Raw genomic sequence first — 24,004 nt, forward strand, 5'->3', positions numbered from 1 at the left:
TAGCATTATTTGGCACGAGCGTATTGTTGCGACGAACATTTCATGGCAAAAGCAGTTTTTTAGTAATGCAGACATGGAATAATAAAAATTGTAAACAATATAAGGACGAGCACTTAGATCGTTGTGTAAATTATACTGAGGGTGTAGCATGGATCCATCAAAGTATAAAAACAACAAAACTCCACAGTAATGCTGAATGAACAACACTAATCTATAATAAAATTCGACATCAATATAATCTGAATCAAAGAACATAACAATAGTAACACATTTGATAAGTAGTTGATTAATTTATGTGCCAACACATTTTAGTATTAGAGGCCTTGATTAATTCCTGCAATTTTAGCTTATTCTCATGGAATACCAAGGCCTCTATTTACAATAAAACTAGGCTTCATGGGGAATTAAAACACAATAGATTGTTATTTATTTCATATAAAGAATTAATTTACAGCACATAGCCACATACATAGATATATTTTTCCAAATGCTAGCTGTTGTCAGCAACTGCAAAAACAAAAACATAATGTTAGTAAAAGCGTATATGGGAAGTGTAACAAAAATCATAAGTTATGAAGTGTATACATTTAAAAAATAGAGTTTTAACAATATATTTAAAAAAAAAAAAAAAATCCATGGAAGCAAATGACAAGATATATGTATTTTAATTAGGTGAAATTATTATTAAACAAGTACATCTATAATAATGTATTGCATTCAACAATTGTAAATTTGAGCAAATAGAACAATCCCTAATTAGAATAATGCCAATTGGTAAAAAATTGCACGAATGAATATAGACATTGCACATATATACCAATTACAATCGAATATTCAAAAATACATATTGATTGATAGATAGATATTTGATTGATACCTTAAAATGGTAAATGCAAACCTGAGGGGGCATCCCCCAATGAAAGACATCAGTGCCATTGATCTAAGATAATTCATGAGCTAGCTCATAGTTCATAATCTGAATCTTCATGCTCATTACTTGTGTTGCCTGCGTCGATCTCTCTGTTAGGAGCTGCTCGGTAAGTGTCTCATCCAACAAGGTATTGGGGGACACAAAATCCAGTGGAATTTTCCTCAGAACTTCATGAAATTCAGCAGCAGTGTACATCAACCTCATCTCCCCTCTTTCTCCGAGCCCAACATCGAAGGCAGGTTTTAGAGAGTGTCCGTTGATGTTGACTTTCCCAATACTATCAGAAATAAACATTTGCATGTATGTTTAAAATTCATATAAGGATCAAAACCATAAATTTTCATATTTATTATATACCATGTTTTGCACTTCTCTCACAGAATTAGAAATTTTCTAACATTTTTTCTTCTTTAATTTAATGAATGAATTCATATGATAAATATAAGATTGAAGAGTGGATTTGGACATTATGAATGAATTGATATTATGAATGTAACATTGAAGAACAGTTAGTAAGTTACCGATGATAGTACTGGTTATCGGTCGGGTCCATTGTGCACATCCCTATAAGCTCAATCTTCAGGAATCCTCCAACACATATGACTGGCTCAGGTAGTCTAAATTTCTGAAGGTCATATATCTGCAAACGATCCATATTAATAAAATATTTTCATTATGATGGAGCAAAAGACTGATAAATAAAAAACTACAAATTCTACCTAAAATTAATTTGGAATTGTGACAAAAAAACTAATTTGAACTTACTCTGATAGTGAAGCTTTATATTATAAATGAGTAAGTATGTTATTATTATTATTATTATTATTATTATTATTATTATTATTATATTATTATTATAGTATTAATACTATACCAAAACATAATCTACAACAAAAAAAATCAAGCTAAAATCAATTTTAGTTTATTCCTTATTTGGAAGTAACAAGAAATAATAAAACTGTCTTTTATGTAGAATTTATATTATAGAAAATTACCTGCTCCATTGGAAATTCAGTGGATGTATAAGTCCACATGAAGTCCCTGTCTTGTAGATGGATCGGGAAGCCGTATGGATCAATGACAAGATATTTCGGATGTATAGTATGTCCCATTTTAAATCGGACTGAGCTAGCCGAGAATATGAAATTTTCTTCATCCAAAGGCTCTGCAAGGAAAATTAAACAAAGGAATAGCCAAATTAGGTACTTATATCATTCTATGGAATGGTTTCATAAATTTAGTGAAAATACAAATTGATGGAAGATAAATTATACCTAGATAAGGCCGAATTTCAATATCAGTGACTATACATATACCATCATCTAATTTGAAGATTATGCTCTCACAAGCATCATCCCGAGCACGGCCAGTGCTTGACCAATAGGATGGCTCATCAGATTTATATAAGTCCGATGGTAGCAACATACTGGCGACACTGTCCAAGGGATAACTTCTCGTGGAGGAAGCTCCAATGATATATTGAATAATGTCCTTTGGATACATATTTGCTTTCGATAAAGCTAAAAGTAGCTTATTGAACATCTTGTGTTCCTTTTGAAAATCACTGAAGGTGGAGGCAGTGTTTGCATCCCCACGTTCGAGGCGTATAGTATCAAGCACGGGAGCTCTCTTTGAGCACCTAATCTTGAAAACACCCTTTTGTACCACTTCGAAAATAAAACATAATGTGATCAAATATAATGTATGAAAATAATAAATACATGATCGAATATATGTGTATATGATTATGATCTAATCAATTCACATAATTTCTTCTATAGCGATCTAGTCAATTTCCACTTAATCATGGTGCACATAAATGTAACTTAATAAAGTGATTTAGTATATAGATTTTGCATCATGGTGAAAATTCACATATATATATAGATATATATATATATTCTGGTGTGTATGCAAATCAGATTAAAGTATATATAGGAAGGTGAAAACTAAATATACAAAATTGGATTACTTTAGAAAAATATCTCCCAACAAAGACGATAATATATAACTTACTAAAGCAATACCAAGCTTGTGAGAGAGTTGAAAGGCGGATGATATCTAGATCATCCAACAATGAAAAGATGGCGAGAATGACCTCAAATGGAAGATAATCAAGTATATTGGCCATTGTAATTGTCTTACACTGCAATAGAATAGAAACGAAGAAAGAACAAAAAATCAAGAATTGAAAGATATAAAGAAAAAAAAATCATTAAAAAGAAAAATCTAAATTTTGTTTACTATGTAAAATAGATTTTTATATGATAAACTACACTAGTCCATTACACATATTATCTAAATTACGTGTTTATGTTGAAACTTATCAAATTGATGACTTTATTATTTTTAAAATTTATAAAATATCTATATATTATAAATTATAAAAGGGTATGAACATTTCATGTATTAAAAAAGATAACAGACTTGATTTACCTCTATTTTGTTGGGGATTTTATAGGGTTAACAACAAAAATAGTTGCATATAACTTTGTATTGCGATGAGCTCACTTTTCGAATACGATATTTTGATATAATTTCTACTTGGAGTTACACAAAATTTGTATCGGGATAATATAAAATTCGATCTTGAATTTTGATAAAAGAAATATTGAAACAAGGTGAACGTAGAAAATAAAATAAGTATGGAGGCTATAAGTAACCTTATGCAACCAACCAACCAATTTATTTATAAATTATAAGTAATCTTTTATTAAATTGAACAGACACAATTGTTCAATTTCAAAATGAATAAGTGTATTGTTTTAATTCAAATATTAATTTAAATTCAAAATAAAATGATGTATTGATTCAATTAAATCAAAGTTTGAATTTATAATTTAAATTATATTAGACACATCCATTCATAAATTACTAACATATTTCATGAGTTTAGAACTTTTAATAAATACTATTTCATCCTCCCGTCAAATTTAGGGACATTTTATAATTTACAAAAGAAATATCCATAAATTTGGTAAGACGAATGAATTACATAGAAGTAATTAAAAAAGGTTAATGAAAAAATATTTTAAAAAAAAAAATGTAAAGAAAACAGGAAATTCGAATCTAACATTGTAAAAAATAGATATGTACAATAACCTGTCTTTTAAAATTCAATGGCCTGTTTTGACCAAAAAAGAAAAAATAAACGGAAGAAAACCGTTAAAATTTCCTTTCTATCAACTTCGAAATGAAGACTACGGATCAGATAGAAGAAGCAGATCTCGAATCGTCACCTTAAGATGAGAAAATCAAGTAGAAATGGCGCAACTCCAAGCATCTGCAAGATAGAAACACGATCTGAGATGCATCAACTTCAGAAACATAAAGAGAAAACACACAAGAAAAAAAAAAAAAAAAAAAATGAAAAATGAAACACCAGAGGACTTCGTGTGTGTGTGTGTCTGCACCTGCTTTGAAATCTGCAAACTTTTCGGGTGTGAAGAAAGAAGAGGAATGGACTCAGGTTTTATAGAGAGGGGGAAAGGCAAAGTCGGTAGGTGCTTAATTAGGATGTCTGGATATTTGTAATAATGGCGCCGCCGCCTGTTCCCTTTCTCTCATCAATTTCTAGGGTTTATATAATTGGGCAACAATACAATTTAAACGGGTTTTTCTTTCAGCCTGCAAAAAATTAAAATTAGGGCTTTCAAATTGGGCTTCTATCCTATGGAAAAAATATATACATGCTCTATTGTTCTAACTGTTGCTTTTAAGAAGAAGAAATTAATCGTAGAGAGCATCAGCCTTACTATGCATGTCTCTCTTTCGTTTGTTATTTCTTTCGAATTGAAATGACAGTTTTATTTTTAAAAATTGCTTAATCATTCTTATTTGCAGCAAGAGAATTATATTAATGTTGATTGATGAACCCTACAACCCTCCAAAAAATCCGTTAAAATTTAGAGTTTTCTTCATTGTGATTCTTCTGGAGGGTTTCTGACTTCAAGCAATATAATCGATGACCACTTGCATTATTGTGTGAATATAACTTACACTCCATGACAGCAAAGTTAGGGTTCAAACATAACACATTTTCGAGAGCACAGGCAGCGGTTCTCGTCGGATTCAAAGGTGGATTTTGAGGACGATGATGACAATGTTCTTGGAAGACAGAATTAGAGGATGATCTTTCTGCTGTGTGGCTGCGAGTGGGAAAATGAAGTGCCTGTCGTGCTTGTGATCTAATAGTGTTGACAGAGAAGTACCAAATGGAGCAATACATGAACTTGTGGAGAAAGATCCTCGCCTCATAGTAGAGCTTTATGAAGCTTATCTTGCCAAGCAGGTGGTTTGGGTGTGAATGAATAAGTAGCTGTTATTAGTATAGACAGCTTCAGCTTGTTAAGAGATATTCTCAATTGGTTAAGTGCTTGATATATGTATTTTTGTTTTCTTGAAAGAAAAAAAGTATATAGAGAATTACAACTAGCCACAAACCTTACATGAAATACATGACTAAGAAATTAAAAACCTAAAGAAATAAGAGGCCTAAATGTGTGAGGGTCGCGGACCCAAATACTCCAAATAGTTTATACCGCTTAAGCCAACATAGCAACGACAACAAACAATGGTTATGTCCATTCCATCATGCACAAACACCTAGTCGCAAATCTAGAAGACAATGCAGGATGAAGTGTTGGACTCATAAAGTTGAAGTCACTATAAATTGTGCATTCATTTGCATGAAGAAAGAAAGTAACAATGGGAGAAAAGTAAAGTAATAGCAGAGATAACTTGTATGAGATAGAAAGTTTCACATCTTAATATACAAAATTGATATTTACAAACATTCTCAACAAAATTGTAGATTGGGTTTTGATTCATGCCCTACTTGAGACAACTCAATCAACTTGCGAAATTCAGGGGCTTTAGAACCTGGAAAATTCTATATATATGAAAAATAGTTAATGATAGTTCTAAGAACCATAATTTAAAGTTCATATGCAGTTTTAGTCATAATAATATATATTACCTATTGTTTTAAGATAAAATATTCTCAGATATTTAGATATATATGTATATGTGTGTGTATATTTCAGAAAACCCTAATGTTATGTCATGCTTAATTATATGCACTAAGGTTGAGTATATAGAACAAGCCCTAAACATTGCTAATTTACTGCTCAGATTTGCTAAATTTTCCAATACAGTTCTTGAAAGATACATCAATATAGATGTATCAGTCAATGTTTCTTTAAAAAATAAATTAGATATAACTGACATTTGCATATACATATATATATATATATATTTGATACTATATATACAGTTTTTGCATTGATACCTGAACGTGAAGACAGTATATCCAAGCCATCAACACCATTTATCCAATATTAATATGAATTTGTCAACCTACACCATGTGCTCCATCGTGTTCTTGATTTGATCCCCTGAGTTAAGGTGTCTTCCAGGAGCAGCAGGTGAAAATTGTCATCAAGCCTCGGATTGAATGCTGCAAACTGCATCTGCCACAAAATATCATCGAAGTTTGATAAATTGTAAGTAAAACACTACATCCCAGAATTCATCAATGGCTGGTCTCAGAGCAGGGGCGGAGCTACGTGGGAACCCGAGGGTCAGCTGCCCTCCGAATCCGGTGGTTGCTGGTGAATCTCAACCTCAGCTGGAGCTGGGAGAAGAAAAAGTAAGTTGCAGCCCCCCAACTACAGCATTGAAACAGCAACAAAGACGATAGAAAAAGAAGAACCGAAAAGAATGGAAAAAAAAAAAAAAATAGAGAAGATGAGAGTTGCAGCGCAAAGACGAAATAAAGAGAAAGAAAGAACTAGAATGGAAAAAAAAAGAAAATAGAAAAAAAAGATGGAAGAAAGTAGAAAGAAGCAAAAATAGGAGAAGAAGAGACAGAAAGCATGTGGAGGGCGACAACTAAAAATTTAGGGTTACATAAATTAATTTTTAAATAATTAAAAATTATTTATATATATAATAAACAGTGATTAATATATTTATGATTGTATTTGATGGTAAGATTTTTATTATTTTAAAAAATATCAATTAAATATTTATCTTTTAATATTTTTTTAAAACCCATACTCCACAATTTTTTTCTATAATTATATTATTATATAAGAATTAAAAATAAATAATAGACTATTTAAAATAATTAACATAATAAAATTTAGTAAATTCATTCGAAATTGCTTTAACCTCCCGCCCTCCAATCAGAAGGTCCTTGCTCGGCCACTGTTGAGAGTGTGACCATTGATGTTCACTCGCCCAACACTCACAAAATTGACCAATAACACACATTTTTAGATTTAGAGTCTTAAATTTATCAATAACACACATTTTTAGATTTAAAGAATAAATTAGTGAATTATTGATGATAGTATAGGTTATCAATTGGGTCCCTCTCCATCATTCCTATAAACTCAATCTTATAGAAACTTCCTATGCATAGAAATAGTTCAGGCACTGTGAATTTTTGTAAATTATAGACCTATAAAAAAATATGTTCCGATAGGAACAAATAGACAGGAGATAAAATATAGTTCTCCCATCCTAAATTAATAACTATAGGTATCTGCTCCATGGAATATTCATCAAATCAAATGTATAACCCCGAATAAAGTCTTTGTCCACTAAATAGACCAGGGAACTTGTTTGCATCTATGGTGTAATAGTTGGGGTGTATGGCATTTCTTAAATCTAACTGATCCAGCATGCATGCTGCATTCATATAAACAAAGAGTAGTCAAGTAAAGACACTTATCATGAAATAATTGCATACATATATATAAAGATCTAATGGGAAAAAATACTAATTGTCATTTAATTTGAATATTATACACTGGCATGCATCAATATGAATGCAACCAACACTAGACCAATACAATGGCTCAACATTGACAATACTCTCCATGGGATAATAGCATGTAGACGATCCTCCAATGACATTCAATCACGGATTTGGTGTTCATCCTTGGAATGACCAAAGCTTGAAGTATTTTAGTGAATACTCTTCATTTGGAGCGCTCCTCAAACATCGATTTCTACCATAGTTATGTTGGACCACTTCAAAATAAAATATAAATTTCTTTTCTTTTTTTTTTTCTTTTTTTTTTATACACGCAGGCCCCTCTCATAACAAAAACCAGATCCACATCTTTATTGTCAAATTTAAACCACTTAAACTAGCCGATAAATTCATCACCGGAAAGAGGTATGTACCATCTCACTGCACCTCAGCGAGTGGAGCTGGGACAGTCCCGAGCAAAATGGCCTTCTTCCCCCGCACAGTTGTAACAGCCACCTCTGCCTCCATACCTTCCTCCTCCACCGCCACCACCCCCGCCGCTGTTGGGACATTTCCTAGATGATTTATATAAAAGATGGTTTATATTTATTTATAATCTTGAAATAATAAAAATAGCCTAATTTCTACCTATAAGATGATTTTTTCATTGAATTTGTGTTAACGAAAAAAAAAAAAACTTTTACAACGATGTATACAAAAGATGAATAAAAATATAACATGCTGAAAACAAGAGATGACAACAATTATAAACAATAAAATTTTTCTATGCTTGATTAAGTTAGTAAAAAAATAATAATAATCTACTAGAAAATAAGAAAATTATATTATATCTCACCAAAATTATACCCACCTATGCAGCACTTCTAATAGGCCAATGATGCCGAGTGGATTATCCGCAACATGTCCCGTAAGAGATGATGACCCAATGTGGTGTGAGGGTTGAAATTGTGACCGTAATTTCATAAGTTCAAATTTCCTCAACGTCACTTGGTTTTGTCTACCACACATGGTTCGCCTAGTGTAACTTGTACGATCAAATAGAAATATTTCTAATAAACCAATCATTTGTATTATTTTTTTTTTTTGACACTGCAATCAAACACAAAACATTTCTATCAATTTGGGTAAATAAATTTCCATCAACACATTATGACATCTTGTATCTACAAGAGGTTTTTGTTAAAAAAAAAAAAACAAAAAAACAAAAAAACAAAAAAAACAAAACCATGTAGGTAACTATGATTGGAGAGTGAGAACGAATCTGACATTTTCTTTGAAAATTAACAAATTTATAACAAGTGATAGCTAGAAATAAAATAAAAGGTTAATAGTACAAATAATTTTTAAAATTGAGATATATAGCAAGCTGGCACAATCATTAAAAAAATAAATAAATAAATAAAATAATAAAATAAAAGGACAAAATACCTATAAAATATAAATAAAATATTAGGGTCATGGAAAAGAAGAAGTAGCAAGCATGAAATGATATAAAATTATTCTCTGAAAATACAAATTATAAGATATTGAATTCTTTTAGTAACTAAAGTATATTTTTACGTATAGATAAGCAACAGTGCTTGTTTACTTTTGGCAATTTGAGGATTTATAAATTTTTAAATTAAATTTTTTTAAATTTGATAGAATTTTTTTTCTCTGACTTTTCTTTTGAAGTGTTTTTAACTATTTATTAAAAATGGATTATTATATGTGAAGATTTAAAATAAATAATAACTAAGTAGCCTTGATTTCTTATGATTTAAATTTATGAATAAATATCATACCAAATTCATGTGATTCTATTATCTGTAAAAGAACGATAGATTTGAAAAAAATAAAAGCAATGAACAAAAAATATAAGACAAGAAAACAAATAATCAGATCTGTTTATTTTAAAACTAGATCTGACTATTTTAAAACTAGATCTGACGTTAATCTCATTTACTCTAAACTTTTGATTAAAAAATCATTTAAAAAGCCCATCAATCAAAAAATCAAAACTCTTAATTTATTTTCGTTGAAAAAGACCCTAGATTGATGAAAAAAAACAATATCATTTAAAATCCACCAAATTTAATATCAAAACCCTAGTTTTGGTTTCTATGAAAAACTATTCCGATGGTGAAAATAGAAAGAATAGAGTAGAGAAGGAGGTGGACATCAGATTCTGCAGGACATAGAATCATAGATTACCTTTAAATGAACAGTTCATTAAGGATCTGGAGAATTAAAGCAGGACTCAAGAGATCTGCAAGAAGAAGAAGGAAATCAACAATTCTACGGTCACATAAACAGTTTTACAGAAAGAAAAGAAACTTCAAATGACTTCCTCACGTGTATATCGTCAAGGAAAACCATGTTTATAAATCTATATACAGATAATAGATATAGATATAGGTCTGTAGGCAGACCTTTAGGCGGATTTATTACCTGCAGCAGCAGCGGTATTGCAACGGCGATACAAACAAAGCAAATGTGTTTAGAGTGTGAGAAGAGTGGTAATGGAGGCAGCAGTTTTATAGAGAGGGCCAACGTCAGTGACGTGTATGCGTTCGTCACGGGGAGGATATTTGTAATAATTATCGCGCCGCCTGTTTCCCTTTCTGCCTGTCCTCAACTGCGCATCTCTTCTTTTAATTTAGGGCGACACACCTTTCTCTTAAATTAGGGTTTCGAATTGGGCTTTTAGTTCTCCTTATTTGTTTTATTTTTTTTCTTGGACAGTTCTTGCAAAAAAAAAAAAAAGAAACACCATTTCAGTTTTTTTTCTCTGCTTGTTTTTAGGTTATTTTTGTAGAGGTTGTATATGAGAATACAGGTTCAAATCCTAGTTGTATAATTCTATACATATATATATATATAGATTAGTGCCTTTGTACTTTGATGATAGGAAGATGGTGGAGCGAGCTAGGAAGATTCAGATATCATTTTACATTGCTGTAGAAGATTAACGAAGGATTTAATGGAACCTACAAATTAAACCTTCCGACGGACGAACGGCCTGTAAAAGTTAGGGTTTTCATAAATCAGCTTCATGGGGAATTATGTATCATTAAAACTGTCTGCTGATGTGCATTCTTCACAAGAAATCTTCATCCATCTTGCATTTGGCGTAATTCGAACCAGTTTTATCTTTGTGTGAATTTAGGCATCGCGGTTAATGCAATGCTGATGAAACTTGATGAAAAGATACAACTCAACAACACTGACATAGCTAGATAAAATTTGACATCTCATTCTGAATCAAGAATGCAAGCATATCTAGGGCGCGGTAATTAATCTGAATTGAAGTAATTTTAATGCATGCGCCATCGCCATTTTAGTATTAGTGGCCTTGGTATTCCATGAGGATGAGGAAGGCATCATAACCTGGTTGCCAAAATCTGAAAGATAATATCTGATGATAATCAGAAATTAGCGTATGAACTGGCAATATGTGTTTGTATCTTAAACTAAGTATACATGCACAAGACTTGTCGAAGATTGGAGACTACAACAATCTTCCAAACATTATATTGACGCGAATCATTCATCAGTCTGTCACAACAAGTTTATGGAACTCACCTATTATATATAGCAACTGATGGCAAACATTTTTAGTCTCCGTTTATCCAGCAGTTCAACTTGTAAAAAACCCCAGCAAAAGACATTCCTGCAAACACTAGGGAAATATGAGACAATCTGGTACTTCTTAGAACCACCTTAAATTTGTATTAGTTCTTCTGATGCATTTAAAATGGTGACAGATACGATTCGAATTAGGGTTAAATAGCACCGTGATGATCAACACTAATTAGTGTATCGTAAAAAACACACACAGCATATCTAATTGCTCGCGGCACAAGAATACATGTTAAAATGTATAAATACTGACAGCACATATCACTATTGATTTTAGCACATATCGCATATTAACGTAACACAATACATAGCACCGATTGACAATACATGGTAATGGTATTAACTCTAGCCATATGTGATATGTATACTATTACTGTGTGCTAATCAGAGCTAATCAGCACATTAACTATCCCTAAAATAATTCTGAGCTCTTGAAAATAGAGCCAGGAAACATAATATATGCATGCCAAATCTAAGTGTTGGTACATAAAGGAACTTTAAAATAACACATTATATTGGCACATCGAATATTCATATATACGCTTAAATTAGACAAAAATAATTTATCAATGTTTACTAATAAATACTTTAAAGTTTATTTTGGCTTTATTGAATAAAACAAGGAGTAGTTAATTAAGTTTGGATACGATCGTTATTTTAGTTGGTATTTTTCTACAATTAAGCCACTTTCATTTAATTAAGTCCCGTTTCATTGGTAAAGCGTAGAAGAGTTAACTATATCCACAATTGCAATTAATGGCATGCTCATTACTGAATGTCAAACAAAAAAAATACATGTAAAAAATGACAAGTTTTCGCAATCATACATAGCAAATTCACATCTATGCAAATATTTAATGACTATCAAACAAAAAAGTACGTGTAAGAAATGACAAGTTTTCACAATCATACTAGCAAACTCACATCTATACAAATATTTGGAAAACTTAAAAGCAGTTGCGGATGCACTCTTAAATCACCGGTGGCACATGGCACCAATGATTTTACTCTACTAAAAAAAACTCTTTCTGATTCAATAATTTGACTATAATTAACAAAAAAAAAAAAAAAAATAGTGTTCAACTTAAAATTTGAAGTGTCAATATTACTCAATTAATTAAAAATAAAATAATTCATTCATAATTCTTTGATAAAATCGATCCTTCTAATTTATTTTATTTTTAAATTTATATATTGTGATACCAGTACAGTAAAAAAAATATTTTTAGATCCACCTCTGTCTAAAAACATAGAAGAATATAGTACAAGTATTGTACATAAAGCATATTATGTGATTGGCAAGGGAGGAATATAAATTTCCAAGCAAAATTAGAATAATTAGAATCACATTGATTAACCAACACAAACATAAGCAAAACAATCTGATTGGGATTAACTTATGTCACCGTTATCCAGATCATCAACTAAAATGAAATTTTACATTGAACGAAACCAAAACAAATACTTTGGAGTTTATACCTTTGACCAATTGTTGGCGTCATCTATAGTTGGCATTTGGTAGAAAGTTCCTATAATGACATCACTTTCCAGGCTTCCAAAGCTGAAAGGTTCTTCGCTAAAATAGGAAGAGATCCCAACAAGTTTCATTAATACATAGGTATCAAGACAAAGCACCATTCAAAAACCACACTCTACCCACAACATACAATGGTTGCATCCAAATGAAGCTTTTACAACAAAATGGCCAGCCAAGAACAAGATGGGATGATCTGATGAATCATGGAAAATGCTTTAATAATCGGCGAATAAATCCAAAAGAAATTTAATGATGTCATGTCGAAGATGAATTGGTTTTGGAACCAATAAGAGAAGAAGTAGAACATTCTATATATATACTGCATATGTATTAAAACAATAAGTACAACGGGCACGTGAAATTTTAAATATATTGATTAATTCTAACTCCACCACGCAAAATGACTTGTGTTTTATTTAACATATATGAACAGTTGTTGCGGCATATTCATAAAAAGAAGAAAGAAACAAGAATACAGGTATACTTGTACGAAAGCAATCGAAAAATCTAACCTTTTTATTGCACGAGAAGATATAAGTAGAGAGAATAGATTATATACAACAATCAACACAATCTCTGAAAATCTGCAAATCCACAATGCCGGACAAAAAACAACTTTTAAGTTAACTTAAATAACGAATCTTACCAACATTCTGCCTAGTGTGCCCTATCACAGATACAAGAACAAAAGGAATTGAATCTTCCAAGCACCTATCTCAAGGCACACATACAACTCTAATTAAGGCACCATACATAAGACAAAAACAAAACAAGATAAAGATAAAAGATTGAAATTCTAAAAAATGTAAGACAAGATTGGAGAGGTTCACCAACAATCCAAAACATGAGTATGAACTAAATGATGTAGAACCGAGCAAAACTGAATGATATAGTTTCATCTTCATAAAAATCATATACACCAAAAAAAAAAAAATTAAAGAATTAAAAAAATAATAATAATAACCCTAACAAGTTAATCCATCTTTCCATTGACAAACCCATCTTTTATCTCATCTCTCTAGAATTGTGAAATACATCAGTGATTGAAAGTATAAAATTTTAAGCAAAATAAGTTGTCTAAATATATAGATTATCTATAAACCCCCGAAAGTCTATGCCTTGCGATCGCCTCAAAAAACCTAGCTTTTCAAAACCCCTAAATTGAATCAATTCCTCCTCCAATCAAAACGTATAGAAACCGAAACAATTCAATCAAACATCCTAACACCAATGTTGATGCATAAAAGAAAAAAAATCAGGAACAGGAACAGAAATTAGAGAAGAAATAGCACAAATTACCAACATTCTTCTCTCCTCCAGGTCCAGGGCAGGAAGACATGATAATGCGGATACGCTCGAAAAGCAGCAGGGGCAAAGGGTGCCAACTTTCTCAGGTGAACTCACATGACGGTCTGCGTCACAACACTCTCAGGTTTTTTCATTTCATTTCTCCTTTCCTTTAATTCCTTTTGCCAACTTTTCTTAAATTTTACAATTTGTATTTTGTATTTAAAATAGGATGTGTATTTCAGCATTGATGAGTTATAATATAATATGTTGTATTATAAATGAGAATGGTTATTACAAAGATTTGAAAATTTCAGCACCTTGCAAATCAGCACAACCAATATTCTTACTAGAGTTGTGTTTAATAAAGATATGTATTGTTTATTCATAATTACATATATACTGTATAAGAATATGGCATATGCTAAAATTAATGTGTATTGTATTTTTAATTTTTTTTATGACGGGAACCTGCAGCCGCTAATCGAAAGTGCATGCTGAATAAATTTTCGGCTGAACCTAATACCCCTGCAAACTAAAATGTGTGTTGTATTTTACTATAATGTTAGTTTATCTGTTCATTTATATTATATTAATTTATACAATTAATATTGTATAGTTAATCCAATCAACTAAGCAGTTGATCTATGAAAAAAACAAAAAAAAAAAAAAAATTCTCATTAGATATTTTAATATTAAATTTAAATACATTTTAATGAAATTTTTTCAAAATCAACCAAAAAAAAAAATACATCTTATTAATGTTTTGTAAGAAATTTTGAATTGGGTCATAGCTAGAGTTTGTGTTCAAATATACTTAGATATTTTTGAAAATTTAAGAAAATATATACTAATGTTTTGTATCAATTGGTATTTAATGAATTTAAAAAATACTGTTATTAATAATAAATACAAAATATTTTATTAATCCATCAAAATTATATAAATAATAATTATATTAAAATATTTTAAATACAAGAAAGCACGTCCCAATTAAACCCTAGAAAACTCGACGCTGTTCCAGTGTTAGTCGCCGCAGACAAAACCCAAACTCCTTTGCGTTCGACTCGAGAGGAGTATTCAACAGAAACAGTCTTGTCTTTCTTCAACATAATAAAAAAATGTATACAATTTATAGAATCAAATGCATAAAATGAGTAGAAATTGAGAGAGTATTCAAACCGAACCAAGACTGATGAAGAAATTACACATGAACGTACTCATCCAATTACGGGAAATAACAAAGAAAAAAAGGATAGAACATGGTTCATCGTTAATAGAGACGTTCTCTCTCTCTCTCTCTCTCTCTCTCTCAGATGAACACAGGCAGCAGTCAGTGTATATATATGTGTATGGGAAGTTCTAAAAGTTCCAGTGATGATCGGGAAAAACACATCCGAGGAGCAGAGTTATTACAGAGCAACGCCGCCGTCGTGGATTCCATCCTCGTTGTCGTCATCCAACCTGAAGGGGTTGTTAGGCCCCTGTTGTATCCCGCGCAGCAAATCCTCCAACAGCCCTATCCGCTCCCACAGCATCTCTTCTTCCAGGTGCCGAAAATGAGGAACTTGCGAGCTGGGAGAGCTCTCCAGCACCAACCCAATTCTTTCCGGACAGTACTTGAGCAAGAGCTGTTGCTCTGGCCCCTGGATTTCTATGTCAAATGCCGGAAAAAGGGGTCGCCCAAGAACTCGAACGTAGCACACACTACAGTAGAATCAACTTTAGATTAAACATTATTGAATTTTGTAACGATGGTATGAAATCCGGCTTACCATATGTAGAACAGCCCGTCCATTTCCTGCCTCTGAACCCTTCCCAACAGCTCAATCTGCAAGTATCCACCGATGCAGAGGACTGGTTCTGGCAGCTTGAAAGGCTGCAGGACATTCGCCTGTTGCGGGGAAAAAAATTGTGAAATGAATTGTTTTCACTGTTAATGGGTTTTGGAATTTGTAACTGAAGTAATGTTGAACATCACCTGCATCATTGGAAACTCTGGCGATGTGTAAGTCCACACAAATTTGTCATCGGCAGGTTTCTGCAACGGCAAGTGATCGAGGGTGTTGCCAATCTCACTTGACGGTTTAGGATGACCTATGCGGAATCTTACAGATTTTGGAGAGTATAAAGGTTTCCCCGGCTGGAAGAAAGCTGAACAGACAGTGGGTTGTAATAACTCGATATTACCAGTAAGTATGTATGAAATTAAGGATCGAAAGCATAAACCAAGGAATTGGACAATTACCTTCAAATGGTTGGATATCAATTTCAGTAAGAACCCAAAGTCCGGCTCTTAGTTTATATATCAATGACTCAGGCACTTCTGGATCGCTGTGTCCCTTGCTTGACCAGTATGAAGCCCTCCTAATGAACCTGTCCCTCGGGTTCAGAGTGTTGACGATACTTTCATCAGGATAATTGTCGGTGCTGGATGCGCTAACAGCAGTTGCTATGCAATCCCTGGGAGAAACTTTCGATTTTGTGAGGGCCTGAAGCAGAGATGCATACACCTTGTGTTCCTTCTCAGGAACACTGGTGTTATTGCCATTGTTAGTCTCGGCTTCAGATGAAGTTTCGGCCCCTTCGCCTCCTTTAACTATAGAAACAACACTGGAGAGTTGGGGGAATGCTTTTATGCACAGTCCTTTTGCAAATCCATTCGAAATCACTGTAAGAAGGAATGATGTTACAGCACTATAGATTGTATAATTTCATCAGTACGCCTCATGAGTTTTGTGATAGAGAGTCAGCCGGAAATTATCCAAAGCCTAAGCTCTGTTTACTTTGCAATTTTTTTTCAATTTCTTTATTAAGTAGCCTCACGATTCCCTATAAAAACATAACATTTTGCATTCAAAGCAACTGTTTCATGAAAAATACAAATCACAAAACCAAATACAAAGTAAACACATTTGCTGGCTTATCCCAAATTGAGTTTCGGCTGCTTGATATTAACTGATTATAATTTGTTCATTCTTTCAATACATTTTCTCAAAAAATACACACATCATGTAATAGGCAGAGAGTGAGGAACAAAAAAAGAAAACAAAAGGTGGGAAAATCTCAACCCAAAAGATCAGCTAAGTCATTAGAATCATGCCAATTCAGAGAACCATAAGATTCAATTAAAGCATCAACAAATGTTCCTACACTATGTAGATACAAAAAGGAGCATTCTTTGTCTAACCTTGGTGAGAATCCAAAAAGAATGAGAAATGTGTTCAAGAAATATCATTATAATTGTATTGAGGCTAAAAGAAAAAAGGAACATTCTTTGTCTAACCTTTTCTTTTCTTTTCTTTCTTTTCTACAGTTGAATAAGGTAAGAGCATTCTCAAACAAGGTACTTATCACTGCATATACTTTGTAACCCAAATCATCAAAAGTTTTGCCAAGACCATAAAGAAGTGGTTATTGTCATCTACTCTGAATTGCAAGAAACAAGCAAAAGAGCAAACACATAAGGTGTAAACAGCAGCATCACTCACCAAACTCGCGCCAAGAGGACGAGACCGCGCTTGCCCGAACCACATCAGCTGGATCATCTAAGAAATTCATGATGTATGAGGACAAATCTGTCCCAAGGAACTGCAAAAAGTCAATCAGAGGTCCCAATCTCTGCTGATCCATTCTTGTCAATGTTTCGCCTGCAGCACAAATTATTGCATACAGTTTTTGTAAACTTCAATTCTGTAAAGAGAAACAGAGAACACTCATTCCCCATTAAGGCTATTATTCAATCTGAGGCTACTGCAATGGAACATTACAATTACTTAAAAAAAAGATTGGGCAAACCACAATAAAGCATGTGCTTGAAAATTGCTCAACCCAAAAATGAAATTCGACAAGTTTAAAACCAGCTTACTCAAAAATAATAATCGAATGTTTCGCATGCTAAGCCCTAGCCAGAAATTTTCCCCAAAAACAAGGGAAATAAATCAAACCCTAAAAATCAACAATTGAAACAAAAATGAAAAACGAAAACACAAAAACCTACCAATAATCACAGAGCAATTAGAAATTAAACCAAATTTCGAATACAAACACAAATCCCATGATCGAAACCCATCTTCAACGCATCAGCCCAACCAAAACAAACATCCCCAATCGCAATCAATCAACGATACGCACCGGCAGATAAAAACAAGCGATAAAACGAAAAGGGGGAGAGAATCACACCTTGTCAGAGAAACTGGCGAGCAAATACACCAAGTCAGTGCCGATTACATGCACGAATCGGAAGAGGGCGTGAGAGGATTGACGGGATTGTAAGACGTTTTGTTGAGGAGAATAAAGATTTCCAATTTGGCCTAGAGATTGAGAGGCAGTCGAGGCTTCGGGGTTAAAACTGAACCGAGCAGAATCAAATCCACTTTATAGTTTAATACACTTTGTTCTCCTACACAAAGATGGAGGATTAATCGTAAAAATAGTGTCTTGTCTTAAAACAGACAAAAATAATTGTAAGACAAATAAAATGTTAAATTTTGTTATTGCCCTTTAATCCATATTTTCAGTTTAATTCATTTTTTGTTTAGTTTTAATTTTTTATATCATTTCATACGAGAAAAAAAAACTATTACGCTTCCTCCGTCAGGCGTTATTTCTTTGTTATTTCTTTCAATAAAATATTTTTTTTTTATATTAAATTTATTTATCTAAATATATTTAATAAATATAAATTAATTTAATTTTTAATAAATAAATATGAAAATATAATATTTAAAACACCAATAATATTATTTATATATTTTATTATTATCTAGAATACTCTATATTCTTTTATTTATTTTAATGTATTTGATTTATATTTAAATAATATTTGAATATAATATTTTATAATATTAAATTAAAGTAATATTTTTTGTTAATGGATGTGTTTAGGATAATTTTTGATATCTTTTGTTTTTTTAACTAATTTGATGTATAATAGTATTATATTTGAAATTTATATAAAAATTAAAATATATATTAATATTAATATACTATTATTTCAAGTATAATAAAAAATGAATAATTTAGGATAAAACAATCGAAAATAATAAAATATATATAATAAAATAATTGAAACAAAAAATATTAGATATATATATATTGTATTGAGTGGAATTGGACAAAACAATCAAGAAGTAAATACTTTTTCTATATAACCACAATTGATACTATATTTATTTTTATTTGTCTATGATAATTAGGATTCACTCAAAAAAATTTTATTTAAATCTTCTTTTTAAAAAATAAATATTTTTATATATATTTAAAACTAAATATTTTTATAAAATTGATTTATATTAATTATAGATAAATAAAAATATTTTTTTATTTACTTGTATTATAAAAATTCTTATTCTTTACAAAATAATATCTATATTACATATTGTTTTTAATTGTTGTATAATTTTAAATATTTAAACATATATTTTAATTTTTTTAATTATATATATTGAATTTACTTTAAAATTATAAATATTATTAATTTAAAAAAATAATATAATAATATTATAATTCATTATCATTAACTAATTAAATATCATAATTTTAGAAATAGTAGTCATAAATTGAAAGAGGTACAACTACAGCAAACTCCAATCCACCTCAAGATCCTCATTGATGCTACGAAAAACGTACCTTTCAAAATTATAGATTTTAAAAGATATCAACAAAAGAATTGATGAGAAAGAGATGCACATTAATTAATTAAGAAAATGAAATATGAACACACACACACACACATATATATATATATATATATATATGCAGTTATGGTTACTACAACGTGTGTTCATGTTGAAGAGGAGGAGCTGTCCAGTACTGTTTTGTTGCAATAAGAAGCTTTTCCCTTACATGAGGGCCTTCTTCATGGTCACTCATTCTGCTGTTCCATTGAAGCCCATCTACTATCCTCTTCACACTTGTCAGTACATCGACGTCGTCCCGTATAATTACGCTGCCCTGCGGCCGAAGAATCCTGTCCATTTCTAGCAGGATGTCCTCAATTTCACATCTACAAAGTTGTCCAACATTTTAGCGATTCGATTCGGTCATTTTGGTTATAACAAGAATCGGTTGTAAGTTATTACCTATCCTTGTAGCGCGAGAAGACCCCATTGGAGTGGATGAAGTCGTAGGTCCTCGGATAAGTCGACATGGCTTCACACCTGCGAATCAAGACATAGCGATAGTCACTCGTTATTATTACAGTGTAGTAGTTTGATTTCGAGCAATATTTGATCTTGTCTTAAAATTTTAAGTGAGACGATTAGACTGAAAGGAATGTGTAACTCAAACGCCCTTAAATAAATAAATAATGCGGCACTTAGGTGAAGCGATTATTTAACATAGAGATGGTTTGTTTGTGTACCAGCTCTGATATGTTCCGATTAGTCCGCGATCATATATGACGCCGAGAGTGTCAACGTCAGCTTCGACGGGAACGGCGTTCATGACCCAGACGGGATCGTTTACTAGCGCGGCTGCAAAGCCTCCCAGCTCGGCATTCATGTCGAGAATGTTTCGGTACCTTCCTGGCTCGGCTAACTGACCGTCGATCGCTTTGTAATGCACTACCCTCTTCTCCCAAAGCTCGGTGTTTTCTGTAAAACTTTCAGCCGTTACGCCGTTTACACTCCCACTGAGGATTCTCGGCGGCACAGCTGTTAGTCTCTCCGGCCAGGCGGCTACTTCCCCGCCGGCCACTTCTTTGACGTCGGCCACTTCGGGGAGGGGAGTCAGGCAGGGCTCCATCTTGGTGTACCTGTAAGAATTGGAAAACATGTGAGGAAAATCGACATTTTCGGGTATTACGATGTTTGGTGATTTTATTACCAGGCTTTGTCTGGATTTTGGCCCTGGCAGAAAGGAGGCTTCTTGAAGACTTTCCTGTTGAGCTTGCAATGGAGATGGTTTGTGGGCTTCTGCCAAACGGCTATGTCGTTTTTCTGTGACAATTTCTTCCAACAAAGGCTTCTTGCGACTGCCTCGATTTGATCTTGCTCGGCGCTCAAGTCGTCGCGAGTTCTGTTCCAACCTTTCCAGTGATTCTCCCAGTTCACGGGCGGCCCGGACAGGATCCAATATCCACCGGGGCGAAGAATCCTGTCGACTTCGATCAAGTATAGCCCGTCTGATCGAGACATTTCGAAACGAGGTTGTTATTAATGATGAAGATGTAATAAAGATGGGGAATTGGATTGCTATTACCGTACTGGCCCCAGGGGATGAGGCAGCGCGAACAATGAGCCATGTCGAATGCTCGGGATGGATAAGGCAATCTCTCGGAGGCCATTATTCCGATCAGCGCAGGAACTCCCCGCTCGAGAGCAAACTGAACTTGCGCTTCGTGTGTGTCCTTTGGCGCGAAAGACATCGGTAAGATGTCTCGAGACATTAGGTATGCTCCCCAACTCGCAACCTGGATTGGAACAGAACATAGCTCCTAAGTTGTTCTTACAACTTACATAATTTCAATTGAAATGATTAATATGCATATACTGTATTTATGTCCCTGGCAAGGCGGCTGTTACCGGCAATACAGATCTACTATAGTCTTATACAATACAAATACTAATTGATTTCAACACACCACACATACTGTTATACAATATGCTATAATTATTGTATAATAAGGTGTGTGTTGTTTGTATATATTACAGATGTTGTTGATTTTTCCAATTCAGCAGCGTAATCGTTCGCCCTGGGCCAAAATGGACTAATGGGACAAAATTTGGATACTTATTAATGAAGTGGTAATGAAGGAACAGAGGATACCCCGCAGCCGGTGTCAATGGCGGTCCTGATGGAGCCACGTCGGAGGTCGATCAATTTCCCGATGTCATCGATGTACGCGTCGGCGCCACGTGGGAACATGGTCCCGCCGCCGGGGAATCTGAACCGGTCCCCCTCGAACCGGACCCAGTTCTGGCCGGCCTTCTCCACCGTCAGATGCTTGTGCGGCACGTTGGCGTACCACACCAGATCCCGGCTCGCCGGCCACCGGAACGGCGCCGTGTACCCTGGCGGCGCCGGGACGCGGCACTTGAGCACCTCGCTCTTCTCCGGGCAGTGCCTCTCCCTGTACGCCAGCATGCTCCGGTCGAATTTCAACGACCGCTTCGCGTCCTGGCACGGCGTGTACTCCGAGAATTCCGCGCCGCACGGCGGGAACTCAACCCCACGCGCCGCCGCCTGTCCCACTCGGATGGAATCCTCCGCCGAGTGGATCGCCGTGAAGTCGAGCGGCGCCGGATTGGCTTCGGCGCTGCCCTTAATAGCCGGCCTACTGCATGGAATTGCGGCGGTGGCGCCGCCGCGGCTACCCTGCTGTAAGAATCCGAGAAGGTAGGAAATTGAAAAGAGCACGGCGGCTATGGCGGCCAAATACAGATTGGTTTTCTTCGTTTTGAAAGACAAATAGTGTGTCAGACTGAATCCAGTCGCCATTTTCTTCCCCAAACAAGCTAAGAATATCGAAATTGAAACAAATTAGGGTCAGTATTTGATGAATTGGATTGTATTGGATATTGTCTGTATGTATAGGTGTGTATGTGTAGCAGGGATTGCAGAGGCTCTTTCTCGTGAGCTCAGACAATTAAAAACGCTCCGAGATTGAAGAAGATAATATTAATCAAAGTTTGGCAAGAAGATGGCTCTCCATTTTCTTACCTTATTTGAAAAATAATAATGAAAATACTACTTGCCCATTGAAATTAGGTAGAGTTTAGTTATTAAAAATCTTCCCTCTCCCTCGAATCTGTTCAACTTTCAACGTATTGACAGAAGAGATCATTTTGAAGGAGTGTTCGTTTTTGTAAAAATATTTCATATATAATTTTTATTTTTTTAAGAAAAATATACTTTTTTTACAATTTTTTATATTTTTTTATATTTCAGACTATTTCATAAACCAAAAAGAACCTTAATATTTTATAAATGTAAAAGGATATGTCTATGGTATTCTTTTTCTTTCTGTTTTTTTGGTTTTCCAATTTTATATTTTTCTAAATTTTTTTTTCAAAAATTATTATATATATATATATATATTCAATAATTACTTTATTTTAAAAACATTAAAACCTAAAAACAATACTAATATATATACCAAGACCAAAGCACACTTTTTTTTAATATCATCGGAACACATTAGGTGTGTTTGTTTGAGGGTTTGGATTTTGAGTTGGAATTTAAATAGTAAAAGTTTTGAATTTAAATAGTTGTATGATGTGATATAAATAGGTGTTGATGTGATATTTTAAATGTAAAATTGATTTTTAGTATAATATAAAAAATGAAAAATAAGTCTTTGATTTGATGTTTTTTTGAAAAAAAATGCTATGAACAGTAGAAATCTAATCCAATTCCCAGAGTATTATTATTATTATTATTTGATTTTGCAATATTTTAAATGAAATAATAATAAGTTAATTAGAATGGGATAGGAATGCCATAAATTTTCGTACACAAGTTCCAATAATTTATTAATTTAGCACAGATCTATACATCCTAATCCAACAAAAAAATGCTCTCTCAAAAATAGTTTATTTTAATTTCTTTTTATATGCAGGAATTATTGTCATCTCGGTTCGTGCTGGTTACTCGTCATTAAGTATATGTCACACAACGTGACAAGTAAATTATTAAATAATAATACTACTTAAAAAATAATATATCAATAAATTATTAGTTCAATTAAATTAATAATAATAATAATAATAATAAGGTTAGTTGGTTAGGGAGTCCAGAGACACCAACTTTCACCCAATTTTCATGTGCATCATTTGACAAACACATCTTCGCACCACCAACACCATGTGCTTTCTTTCCTTTGCTTCTCTATTCATCAACT

The 24,004-nt window shown here is 33.1% G+C and overlaps 3 protein-coding genes and 1 long non-coding RNA gene across 4 annotated transcripts; all 4 read right to left on the reverse strand.

Annotated features, from left to right (window-relative positions):
- Positions 1–7,959: 7,959 nt before the first annotated feature.
- LOC127245157 (uncharacterized) lies at positions 7,960–10,268 on the reverse strand. The gene is made up of 4 exons (XR_007837402.1): positions 10,146–10,268; positions 9,909–9,963; positions 8,566–8,804; positions 7,960–8,269 (listed from the first exon to the last, which is right to left on the reverse strand). It is a non-coding gene; the product is annotated as an uncharacterized LOC127245157 (long non-coding RNA).
- Positions 10,269–10,925: 657 nt separating this feature from the next.
- Positions 10,926–15,372, reverse strand: LOC127246911 (uncharacterized). The gene is made up of 7 exons (XM_051268566.1): positions 15,343–15,372; positions 14,177–14,298; positions 13,386–13,457; positions 13,004–13,066; positions 12,816–12,912; positions 11,280–11,367; positions 10,926–11,098 (listed from the first exon to the last, which is right to left on the reverse strand). The coding sequence occupies exons 1-6, from the start codon at positions 15,370–15,372 to the stop codon at positions 11,335–11,337; spliced, it is 417 nt and encodes a 138-aa protein (XP_051124523.1). The 3' UTR covers positions 10,926–11,098; positions 11,280–11,334.
- Positions 15,292–18,560, reverse strand: LOC127245707 (F-box protein At4g00755-like). The gene is made up of 6 exons (XM_051266724.1): positions 18,343–18,560; positions 17,652–17,810; positions 16,409–16,831; positions 16,142–16,314; positions 15,936–16,054; positions 15,292–15,867 (listed from the first exon to the last, which is right to left on the reverse strand). Exons 2-6 carry the CDS (start codon positions 17,791–17,793, stop codon positions 15,573–15,575), a joined length of 1,152 nt encoding a protein of 383 aa, XP_051122681.1. The 5' UTR covers positions 17,794–17,810; positions 18,343–18,560; the 3' UTR covers positions 15,292–15,572.
- A 1,173-nt stretch (positions 18,561–19,733) lies between these two features.
- LOC127246250 (probable methyltransferase PMT15) lies at positions 19,734–22,905 on the reverse strand. Its single transcript, XM_051267509.1, has 6 exons — positions 21,931–22,905; positions 21,364–21,574; positions 20,989–21,286; positions 20,525–20,917; positions 20,244–20,321; positions 19,734–20,167 (listed from the first exon to the last, which is right to left on the reverse strand). The coding sequence occupies exons 1-6, from the start codon at positions 22,600–22,602 to the stop codon at positions 19,933–19,935; spliced, it is 1,887 nt and encodes a 628-aa protein (XP_051123466.1). The 5' UTR covers positions 22,603–22,905; the 3' UTR covers positions 19,734–19,932.
- Positions 22,906–24,004: the final 1,099 nt, after the last annotated feature.

Source organism: Andrographis paniculata, unplaced genomic scaffold (assembly GCF_009805555.1).
Source record: "Andrographis paniculata isolate CXL003 unplaced genomic scaffold, ASM980555v1 Contig10END, whole genome shotgun sequence".
Classification (NCBI taxonomy): domain Eukaryota; kingdom Viridiplantae; phylum Streptophyta; class Magnoliopsida; order Lamiales; family Acanthaceae; genus Andrographis; species Andrographis paniculata.

Excerpts from the sequence above, each read along its gene's own strand:
- LOC127246911 (XM_051268566.1), bottom strand. The coding sequence starts at position 15,372 with ATGTGTAATTTCTTCATCAGTCTTGGTTCG. Across the intron at positions 14,299-15,342 it reads TCTTCATCAGTCTTGGTTCG|TGTTGTGACGCAGACCGTCA; the intron begins GTTTGAATACTC and ends AAAACCTGAGAG. Across the intron at positions 13,458-14,176 it reads GACCTGGAGGAGAGAAGAAT|ATTTTCAGAGATTGTGTTGA; the intron begins GTTGGTAATTTG and ends GTGGATTTGCAG.
- LOC127245707 (XM_051266724.1), bottom strand. The coding sequence starts at position 17,793 with ATGGATCAGCAGAGATTGGGACCTCTGATTGACTTTTTGCAGTTCCTT. Across the intron at positions 16,832-17,651 it reads GTCCTCTTGGCGCGAGTTTG|TGATTTCGAATGGATTTGCA; the intron begins GTGAGTGATGCT and ends TCCTTCTTACAG. Across the intron at positions 16,315-16,408 it reads TGATATCCAACCATTTGAAG|CTTTCTTCCAGCCGGGGAAA; the intron begins GTAATTGTCCAA and ends CTGTCTGTTCAG.
- LOC127246250 (XM_051267509.1), bottom strand. The coding sequence starts at position 22,602 with ATGGCGACTGGATTCAGTCTGACACACTATTTGTCTTTCAAAACGAAG. Across the intron at positions 21,575-21,930 it reads CCATTGACACCGGCTGCGGG|GTTGCGAGTTGGGGAGCATA; the intron begins GTATCCTCTGTT and ends GTTCCAATCCAG. Across the intron at positions 20,322-20,524 it reads ATCGGAACATATCAGAGCTG|GTGTGAAGCCATGTCGACTT; the intron begins GTACACAAACAA and ends CTTGATTCGCAG.